Source organism: Sinocyclocheilus anshuiensis, unplaced genomic scaffold (assembly GCF_001515605.1).
Source record: "Sinocyclocheilus anshuiensis isolate Anshui unplaced genomic scaffold, SAMN03320099.WGS_v1.1 scaffold1768, whole genome shotgun sequence".
Taxonomy (NCBI): domain Eukaryota; kingdom Metazoa; phylum Chordata; class Actinopteri; order Cypriniformes; family Cyprinidae; genus Sinocyclocheilus; species Sinocyclocheilus anshuiensis.
Window position 1 is genome coordinate 74,400 of NW_015555806.1, and position 11,129 is coordinate 85,528.

Below are 11,129 nucleotides of genomic sequence, written 5' to 3' on the forward strand. Positions count from 1 at the left end.
ATGTAGGGATACGAGGGAATGAAACAGCAGACAGAATGGCTAAAGAAGCAATTAAAATGGATAATATTAGCGTTGCAGTCACTTTAAGCAGGGCAGAAGGAAAGTCTGTGATTAAGCAAGTTTGTAGGAGTAAATGGCAGAACTACTGGAACTCATGTAAAAAAGGAAGAAATTTTTACAAAGTACAAAGTAACATAAAACAAGGTAAAATTAATCAATATATAAATAGGAAGGACTTTATTATATATACAAGATTAAGAATGGGTCATACTAATCTTAATGCAACACTTCATACTATCAGAAAACATAATATATATATATATATATATATATATATACTAGATTAAGAATGCACCATACTAATCGTAATGCAACACTTCATATAATCGGCAAGCATAATTCTGGTTTATGTAAAGCATGTCAGGAAATGGAAACGGTTGAGCATGTTTTGATTAGATGTAGAAAAAAATATAAACAGGAAACAACTGAACTTATAAGAGATATGCAAGCTTTGGGCATTTTGGAATTTACCTTATGTAATATTTTAAAGGCAGGAGTAGAATTTAATAAAGTAATTACAGCATTAATGAAGTTCTTGAGAAATAGCGGTCTAAAGAACAAAATATAGAAATCTTCTTTGTGTTCCATCTTCGTCACACTCCAGTGCAGTAGGTGGCGGTATGCACCTTTCCAGTCGGTTTGCAACCCGCCAATAAACTTACAGAAGAAGAAGAAGAAGAAGAAGAAGAAGAAGAAGACGACGGGAACGCAATCCATCCCAGTAGGTGGCGGAATATGCACCAAAAGCTGCATGGTTTGCCAACCGCCATAAAACATCAAAAGAAGAAGAAGAAGAAGGGAACGCACATAAGCTGTTTTTTTTTTTTGCATGGGAGCTGAACACGCAGCAGCCAGAAATACAGCTTGGGTGAACCCGAAATAAAATTAACTATAAAATAAAATAAAATATGAATAGAGACGGGACTATCATCCATGTATGAATATAAACAGTTGGTGGCGGTATGTGCCTATGGTGCGGAATACGCCAAAAATTCCAAAGAAGAAGAAGAAGGGAACGCAATGCACCATAGGAAGGCACCACATATGATACGTAATAATTAGTTGGATAGTGTGGTTTTAAAACGGGTTATTGCATTACAACGTAAATAACTGACATCTCTGTCAGACTATTAAATATATATGAGGAGCTGAGCAAAATACTTTTCTGATTCACTGTAAACACGTGAACTGTTCTGCCCTTCACGAGCAACAAACAGCTGGATTGGAGTAACTTACTTGATTTACAGAGCTGTCAATTCAGCCTCTGTTCTCAGACGAAACGTCTATAAGACCATTGGTGAGCTGATAATCTTTAATAACTTCTATGTGTAATTGACTGCTTCTGCTAACGTAGCAGTTATGGCAAAACTTTTTTTTTTAAATAATAAACAAACACAAAAGATACATTTGTACAGTTAACACCACCGAAAAATAACTATGGATAAAGGTATAAAGTGTGTGACATATCAACACGAAACTAATTAATTAAAAAAGGTAATGACCGTGTACTTGAATGTCACTTTAGTTACTTTATTAGTTATCACGCATTTAAAAGAAAATGTCCACACTTTTTCCCAGTCATTATTACTAACGAAGTTCTCTCAGTACAGCACCATATATGGAACTGTTACAAGTTCTTTTTGAAAAAAAATTCACAAGGGTTTCAGATCAATTTCCACTATTTGTTATGTTGCAGCCTTATGCTGGAATGCTTTAAATTTTAAAATATTATCAATCACAATACACCATTCAGATTTGTGCTTTTAAAAGTATATTAATAAAGCATTTTAGCGTAACTGGGAGAAATTTGGATTAGTGCTTAAAAGGGTCATATGATGCTGCTAAAAAGAACATTATTTTGTGAGTTTGGTATGATGAAATGTGTTTATGCGGTTTAAGGTTCAAAAAACACATTATTTTCCACATACTGTACATTATTGTTTCTCCTCTATGCCCCGCCTTTCTGAAACGTCGATTTTTACAAAGCTCTTCGCTCTTAAAGCGAGGTGTGCTCTGATTGGCCAGCTATCCAGTGCATTGTGATTGGCCGAATACCTCAAGCGTGTGACGGAAATGTTACGCCCCTTACCATACTGTGATGCCTTGTCCCGGCCGGAGCGACGAGACAAAAACAATAAAACCCATTATAAACGAGGCATTTGTTGCATCCAGTGGGGACATAATTACGGATTATAATGACTTATACTGTCTTTTTACGCATTGCGTAAACATAAAACCATGTCTGCATTTGTGATCGGAGAAATGACAAACAACAAGCGCTACTCTACACTGCTCAAAATTCGCGTTTGAATAGTTTACTTCAAATTCTTTAAATATAAAAAACGTACTTGCAGTCTTTGAGTCAGAACAGCCGGCATTGTAGTCTACTCTACCAGGATCAGGAAACAGTCCTCCATAAAATGTGCCTCTGTTCTCAGACGAAACGTCTATAAGACCATTGGTGAGCTGATAATCTTTAATAACTTCTATGTGTAATTGACTGCTTCTGCTAACGTAGCAGTTATGGCAAAACTTTTTTTTTTAAATAATAAACAAACACAAAAGATACATTTGTACAGTTAACACCACCGAAAAATAACTATGGATAAAGGTATAAAGTGTGTGACATATCAACACGAAACTAATTAATTAAAAAAGGTAATGACCGTGTACTTGAATGTCACTTTAGTTACTTTATTAGTTATCACGCATTTAAAAGAAAATGTCCACACTTTTTCCCAGTCATTATTACTAACGAAGTTCTCTCAGTACAGCACCATATATGGAACTGTTACAAGTTCTTTTTGAAAAAAAATTCACAAGGGTTTCAGATCAATTTCCACTATTTGTTATGTTGCAGCCTTATGCTGGAATGCTTTAAATTTTAAAATATTATCAATCACAATACACCATTCAGATTTGTGCTTTTAAAAGTATATTAATAAAGCATTTTAGCGTAACTGGGAGAAATGTGGATTAGTGCTTAAAAGGGTCATATGATGTTGCTAAAAAGAACATTATTTTGTGAGTTTGGTATGATGAAATGTGTTTATGCGGTTTAAGGTTCAAAAAACACATTATTTTCCACATACTGTACATTATTGTTTCTCCTCTATGCCCCGCCTTTCTGAAACGTCGATTTTTACAAAGCTCTTCGCTCTTAAAGCGAGGTGTGCTCTGATTGGCCAGCTATCCAGTGCATTGTGATTGGCCGAATACCTCAAGCGTGTGACGGAAATGTTACGCCCCTTACCATACTGTGATGCCTTGTCCCGGCCGGAGCGACGAGACAAAAACAATAAAACCCATTATAAACGAGGCATTTGTTGCATCCAGTGGGGACATAATTACGGATTATAATGACTTATACTGTCTTTTTACGCATTGCGTAAACATAAAACCATGTCTGCATTTGTGATCGGAGAAATGACAAACAACAAGCGCTACTCTACACTGCTCAAAATTCGCGTTTGAATAGTTTACTTCAAATTCTTTAAATATAAAAAACGTACTTGCAGTCTTTGAGTCAGAACAGCCGGCATTGTAGTCTACTCTACCAGGATCAGGAAACGGTCCTCCATAAAATGTGCTGCACACATCTGAATATTTGAGTTGAACTGTTCTGGAACAGTGTTGTAAATACAACTTAACCACTGATTTCTAGTCGTGTCCATTTTTGGAAGGCCAAACAAAGTAGTTTTGCTTTCACAATGAAACACATGGCGGGCTAGAGTGAGCGGAGGCGGGCGGGCTTGAGAACGGTGCGGCCAGTGGATTCGACGAAGGAGGGCTTGCGGCAACCACATGTGACGACCCCGGGCTCAGTGACCTAGACGTGGGGGCGTGTTAGAACGAGTCATTTTAGGTAGGCGTGGTTGACTCTTAACTTTTATAAAGAATATCTCTTTGGATTTGAGACTTTAGTCTTTGCAACTTTACAGATCTTCTTTATGCACCAAGAGCTTGTAACACTTCAAAGAGAAAGGAAAAATTGAAATCGCATCATATGACCCCTTTAAAACCCTTTGCAAATCTTTTTAGATAATTTGTAAAGGTTTTGTGGTATCTGTGGCCATCTGCTGGACAAAATGATTAATAGCACGTAGCAAACTGTTGTGTCCCATTCATGGTCCCATTACAGCAACTTGTTTCACATCACATCTCTTCTTTGTCATGATCATCAGATAGATGGATTGATAGATAAACGTTGTTCTCGAAGTAATTCATTTGTTTGAACATATTGGCACTAAAATAAACATAAATTGAAATTATTTTACACTGTGCAACTGGGGAAAAATTATGCAAGTGTTTCATAAGTTTCCATAAACAAATACACAAGTCAATCAACATTTTTTGTTTTAAGAGATGCTCCGTGACATTACACTGTGTTGCCACTAGGACTAAATACTCTTTCAGGTGGGGAACTAGTTGCTGGAACACAAAAGCACTTGTCTAGTTTGCAGAAGGAGTCAAATTGCATTTCAGTGCCGTCTTTGGCACAATACATAGCACTAGTATGTGTTTGAGGATAATAACTTTTATGGTGACACGGTGCAAGTAAGTTTGCAACAAAGCAGTCTATGATTTACAGACACAAAACGGGATTTTTATACGTAAATAGTTAATAAATTAGGTGTTAACTAATAACCCTTGATATTCATAAACATTTCATATTGTACAGTCTTAAACCCAGGGTTAGCATTCTTTTTTGCATATTTGTGATGTCATTGATGAGGATGAAAGCAGCACCCTACTTTACATAAAAGCTCTAGTGCTCATATTATAGATTGCCAACTGTACTATCAAGTTTTCCTGACATTTCTGACTATAAATCTATGAATTAAATGGTCTCTAATTAATGTGTTTTGTCCACCACTGTGTGAAAAGTCCTCAAGAGTATATACATTTAGAAATAGAGTTGAAGCTCTGATGCTTGGCTTTGGTGTTTTGATTTTTTTGGACACAAGTGTCAGAGCTTCTGTGTCCAACATAACAACTAGTGAAAAGTGACTTTGCGGTCTTTTGTCTTGAAGAGAATTGTAAAGTCATATTAACCAACAGTTCTGTGAATGCCACTTTCATGTCTTATTTATATAATACATTTTGAATTTGAGTGTATTGTATGGATTAATTTTAATAAATGTTTTCCTCTGTTGCAGGTAAGTGTCCCAGATTTCAGAGGATTTTAGAATGAGTGATGGGATGGGGAGGCTGTAGTATCCTTAATGTCATGTCAAATTTCCTAATTTGTTTTCTGCAGTGATAAACTAATATCATTGGCATGATAATCAACCTATTTTTTTTAAATCAGCAGATAACTGAGCCAGATTTACAGAAGTGTCAGTTTCGTTAATGAATAATGCACAATTCACATTTTCGGTTTTCAAATATGAGTGAATTTAAATTAATGGAATAGTTCACCCAAAAATAACAATTCTGTTATCATATACTCTCATTTATGTTGATGAAGACTTCATTTTCAGAAAACAAATGAGGATATTTTTAGTGTTCTCTAATAAATTATGTCCATCCATTGAGAGTCCATGCAACCAAAACCTTTAAGCCTCTATATATATATATATATATATAAAAAAAAAATGTAAAAATGATTCATGTGAACTAAGCTGACTTTATATGAGGAACAGATTTAATTTACTTTTAATTAAACATTGATCTACACATAAATAAAGCTCATCAAATATGCAACCTCACTGCTTCTTGCACCTCAAGCACAGATGAGCTTCCATGTTTACCATCTTTTCAGAAGATGTTTGATTCATTTTATGTCCATCCATTGAGAGTCCATGCAACCAAAACCTTTAAGCCTTTATATATATATATATATAAAAAAAATTTTTAAAAATGATTCATGTGAACTAAGCTGACTTTATATGAGGAACAGATTTAATTTACTTTTAATTAAACATTGATCTACACATAAATAAAGCTCATCAAATATGCAACCTCACTGCTTCTTGCACCTCAAGCACAGATGAGCTTCCATGTTTACCATCTTTTCAGAAGATGTTTGATTCATATGGATTGCATGTATTTTTGTACAATGTAACTACAATGTATTTTTTTGAAGAGTGAATGTTTGGACTTTCAATGGATGGACAAAAATTACGAGAGCATATTAAAAATCTTTTAAATTGTGTTCCAAAAGATGAATTGAAGTCTTATGGAGTAAACAATAACAGATTTTTCATTTTGGTCAAATTGTTTTTAAACTGTTTGTATAGTACTGAAAAGTCTTAAAGTCCGCATGAAATCAAAATTGACTTTATTAGCACACATTGCTAGTCTTGATGTGAAGTTGTGAACAATTAATCCGTGCAAGTTAATCCGCTGAAAAAAAAAATTTGTCATGGTAATCTTTAATCAAAATCTGAACATTTGCTTCCGCTCTGGAATGGCATTCCTTCTCTGATGAAGTCAGTTTGACGGCTTGGGCAGAATATACTTAAACACACACCTCCAACCGTTATTAGTTGCTATGAGTGAGAGACAGAGAGGAGGAGCTGGAAATACGTCACTACACTGAAATAAAGCTGGCATCAACTTCCGGTTCACGCAGACTTTAAAAACATTTTGTTTGAAGATGATTATTTATATCTTTGTCCCACACACCATCATAGAATCAGGGATTACATGAATGAACAAAGGCAATTGAGACAGCATAAATCCATAGAAGAACTAAGACAACTTCTCCAAATCGGAGAATGATTTACCTGGAAAGTACAGTATTGTGAAAAGTTTTAGGCACTTACTTTTCCCCCCTCCCTCTTCTTCATGTTGGCCTTACTTTAATAATGATAGTCACCAGCAGGGCAAGTGCTGTCACAGCTTGCAAGACATACAGCCTTAACTCAGGATGCACCCTGATCTGTCACCCCATCTACATACTGACGAGTGCAATCAACTTATAACACTTCTCAAACAGTGCCACAAGGAGGTATGGAAACATCATGCACTCATGCAAACATGCTTTTCAGAGTGAACTTTTCACCTCCTTAATTGTACAATCCACAAACAATGCAAAAATGCACAATCACCTGAAAATTTAATTTTGTGAATGAAGCAAACCAAGAAATGAAATGTGTCATCATTTGCCTCATCATTTTTAGCTTAATGTAATTTCATTTTTTCTGATAATCTGTTATAAAACCTGTGCACAAATGAGAGTGTTTATCTTATGTTTGGTTTGAAAACAGGAATGTAAGTAATTATTGTCTGGCTCTGTCTATAGCATAACGTCCTCAAGTTCTTTGGCACATGTAATGATGTGGACCGTGCAATGCGGGACTGTCTCAAGAAAGAGGTGAGGACATGAGACTTTGGAGTTTGTGACTCCTTTTATTCCATACAAATACACACGTTTATTATCAACTCAAATGCTTGTTTTAAGTCTAGAAATCATTTTACCTTAGGCACTAAATCAAAAGATTTGTAAAATTAGTCTCTAAGTAAACCTCTGACTTGTCTAGCTGTCTTCGGCTAAATCATTTGCCTCTCTATTTGTCCACACAGTATCAGGCAAAGAGGGAGCGCAGCAAGGCCCACGCAGAAGAAATGAGACAGCGTTTAAAAGAACAACCAAAAGAGCATCCCTAGTATCAAACATCGCCCCCTTGGAGAACAAAACTACTCCAGACATGAACTAGTTTCTGGTGTTAGGGCGCTTGGATACTTTAAATCTGGAATGCTTTTTTGTGAGGATTAATTTATTTTGACCCTTGCAGTAAATAAGGTAGTAGAGCAAGTTGAAGATGAAACTTAAGTTTATTTAATAATGTTTAATTACAGGCTGTGAGCTGTATCCCAGATGTGACCTGATCTGGAGATTGGGTCTGAAACTAAACAATGTCAAAATTTTGATTGTTTGAACTCCAATTAAAAAAGTTCAAAATTAACATTGTCATTAGCACATTTATTGGCAGCTTGTCTACATTAAGATATTTTCATTTATCAATTACTAATACACTAAAGAGCCTACATGTCCAGTCAGTTGAATTTAAGATATTGTCAATTAGAGAAAATCAATATACCAAAGAGGATTCCAATCAAAGTGCATAAACATCTCAAAAAGGGATGTAAATGTAACTATTGCAAATGCAAATATGTTTGCCAATGTGATTTTTAATTTTTCTAAATTAGTGCATATTTGGTAGAGATTTAAAGGAATAGTTCACCCAAAAATGAAAATCTGCTGAAAATGTACTCATCCTCAGGCCATCCAAGATGTCATTAAGTAATTGAGTCACTGGCTCACAAATTAATCCTCTGCAGTGAATGGGTCAGAAGGAGAGTAGAAACAGCTGATAAAAACACAATAATTCAATAGTAATCCACACGACTCCAGTCCATCAATTAATGTTTTACATAAAAAGCTGCATGTTTGTAAGAAACAAATCCATGAATGCATTTTAGCTTTAGAGTGTTAATAATGCATAATCCATAATAACATTACTTTATGCGGAAAAAGTCAATCCCGTTATCCTCTCACATCCCAGTTTAGAACGGTTTTGGACTGTTTTCACTTGTAAATGGTGCTTTATCTGTGCATATCCATCTTGATTCATGAGACAACTTTTTCAATGGAGAAAGCAATATTTAATATTTCTTGATGGATTTGTTTAATGCAAACATGCAGCTTTTCGCTTCACAAGATGTTAACCAATGGACTGGTGACATGTTCATTGCTTGTGGATTATTGTGAGTTTATTTATTTTTTAATCCGCTGTTTATCAGCTCTTTCTGACGGCACACATTTATTGTAGAGGGCAATCAAGATGAGATTGCAGTGCACTTTAATCTTTAATTCAAGGGGTTGAAAGAAAATATAACATAAAATGCTTAGGAATTACAACCATTTTTATACTCAGCCCCCCATTTTTGGGTGCTCAAGTGTAATTGGACAAATAAATATTATCATAAATAAAATGTTAATTTTTAATATTTTGTTGAGAATCCTTTGCAGGCAATGACCCCTTTAAGTCTGGAACTGATGGACATTAGCAGAGACTGGGTTTCTTCTTTGTGATGCTTTGCCAGGCCTTTACTGCAGCTGACTTCAGTTGTTGTTTGTTTGTGGCTCTTTCTGTCTTTAGTTTTGTCTTCAGCGAGTGAAATGCAGCTCAATCGGGTTGAGATCAGGAGATTGACTTGGCCATTGCAGTTAAGTCTCTTGTAGCATTAAAGTATGACAAAAACATAAACTACTGTTTAAAGGTTAGGATAAGATTTAAAAAAAAGAAATGAATACTTATTCAGCATGGATGCATTAAATTGATTCAAAGTGACAGTAAAGACATTTACACTGATAAAAAAAAATACAGTTAGGTCCATATATATTTGAACACTTACACAATTTTCATCATTTTGGCTCTGTATGCCACCAGAATAGAATTAAAATGAAGCAATCAAGATGAGATTGCAGTGCACTTTAATCTTTAATTCAAGGGGTTGAAAGAAAATATAACATAAAATGCTTAGGAATTACAACCATTTTTATACTCAGCCCCCCATTTTTGGGTGCTCAAGTGTAATTGGACAAATAAATATTATCATAAATAAAATGTTAATTTTTAATATTTTGTTGAGAATCCTTTGCACTGCACGCTCACTGAAGCTCCAGAAGGAAACACCATGCAAGGGGTGAACATTTTTTGAATTTGAAGATCGGGGTAAATTGAACTTATTTTGTCTTCTGGGAAACATGTAAAGTATTTTCTGTAGCCTCTGAAGGGCAATACTAAATGAAAAAAATATGATATTTAGGCAAAATAAGAAAAATTGACACATCTTCATTCTCTTCAAAAGTTTTCAGCCCCCGGCTCTTAATGCATCGTTTTTCCTTCTGGAGCATCCGTGAGCATTTGAACCTTCTGTAATAGTTGCATATGAGTCCCTCAGTTGTCTTTAGTGTGAAAAGATGAATCTCAAAATAATTCCGTTATTGTTGGAAAGGGTTCAAATACACAAAAAAATGCTGAAAAACCAAAGAATTTGCGGGACCTGAAGGATTTTACTGAAGAACAGCAGGCAGTTTAACTGTTCAGGACAAACAAGGAACTCATGAAAAACTGTTACTAAACAAAACAAAAAAAAAACAGCTGTGGATCTTTCAGGTAACAACACAGTATTAAGAATCAAGCGTATGTAAACTTTTGAACGGGGTAATTTTTATAAATTCAACTATTATTTTCTCTTGTGGACTATATGTTAACATCTTTTATGTGAAATATTTTATTCAGGTCAGTACTAAATAAAAAATATCATGCATTTTGTATGATCCCTCTTATTTTGGTAAAATAATTAACATTTTGCAGATTCTGCAAGGTGTATGTAAACTTGGGTTCAACTGTATATACTAGCTATTTCAAATTATCAAATGCAAATCCAAGAATCCATGGTCAACATGCGTATGTGTCTGTGAGCTGCTGAATCTGTCGTGTGTGAATGTTCAGGTCAGGGGTGAAACATTTGGCCTATTCCAGCAATGCCTTGAGCACTATGTGTTCAGTTACAAGTAATGTTATTCCAGCTGGAATATATCGGTTTACATAATGACATTTTTAATTGTGCTTGGCCAGGCATGACAGAGTGAATTTTACAAGGATATACATTCTGCATACCCAGCTGCAAATGGCTCTGTGTCTTGGTCCCAGGGCCCCTGTGCTGCTTAGATAATAAAATGTAAAAGCTCCCATGATGCCTGGAGGGAACATTCATGTTCTGCCAACATTAGCGTAAGGGAATTGTCTTTTCTGCAGTGCAAACAAGCTATGAAACATGGCCAACATTGTAATTTCAGCAGCTAGCACCTTTCACCTGTTTGTGTGTTCTTCACTGTACATTAAATTATTAATCAAGGTGCCTCAACTATGTGACTGTTTTTTCAGACATCAGCCTGCAACTGGCAATAGAGTGGGAATTAATAATTGAAGGATTCTTACAAAAAGGGATTTGTGGTGGCATAAGTGGCCTCTTGTTCTCCAGGCACTGAGCCACTAAACTGGGGTGCACTGGGGTGAGCAAAGGTTAGAAAGACTAAAGGGTCATCCACA

General features: G+C 35.4%; 1 protein-coding gene across 2 annotated transcripts; it reads left to right on the forward strand.

The window, feature by feature from the left end:
* The first annotated feature begins 1,242 nt into the window (after positions 1-1,242).
* On the forward strand, positions 1,243-8,393 carry cmc2 (C-x(9)-C motif containing 2). Of its 2 annotated transcripts, none has more exons than XM_016469178.1 (4): positions 1,243-1,357; positions 6,880-7,015; positions 7,310-7,381; positions 7,591-7,933. In XM_016469178.1, exons 2-4 carry the CDS (start codon positions 6,935-6,937, stop codon positions 7,672-7,674), a joined length of 237 nt encoding a protein of 78 aa, XP_016324664.1. In that variant the 5' UTR covers positions 1,243-1,357; positions 6,880-6,934; the 3' UTR covers positions 7,675-7,933. The 2 variants fall into 2 exon arrangements, with proteins under 2 accessions (XP_016324664.1, XP_016324665.1); XM_016469179.1 differs by lacking the exon at positions 1,243-1,357 and adding an exon at positions 2,485-2,521 and having other exon boundaries at positions 7,591-8,393.
* The last annotated feature ends 2,736 nt before the right edge of the window (positions 8,394-11,129 follow it).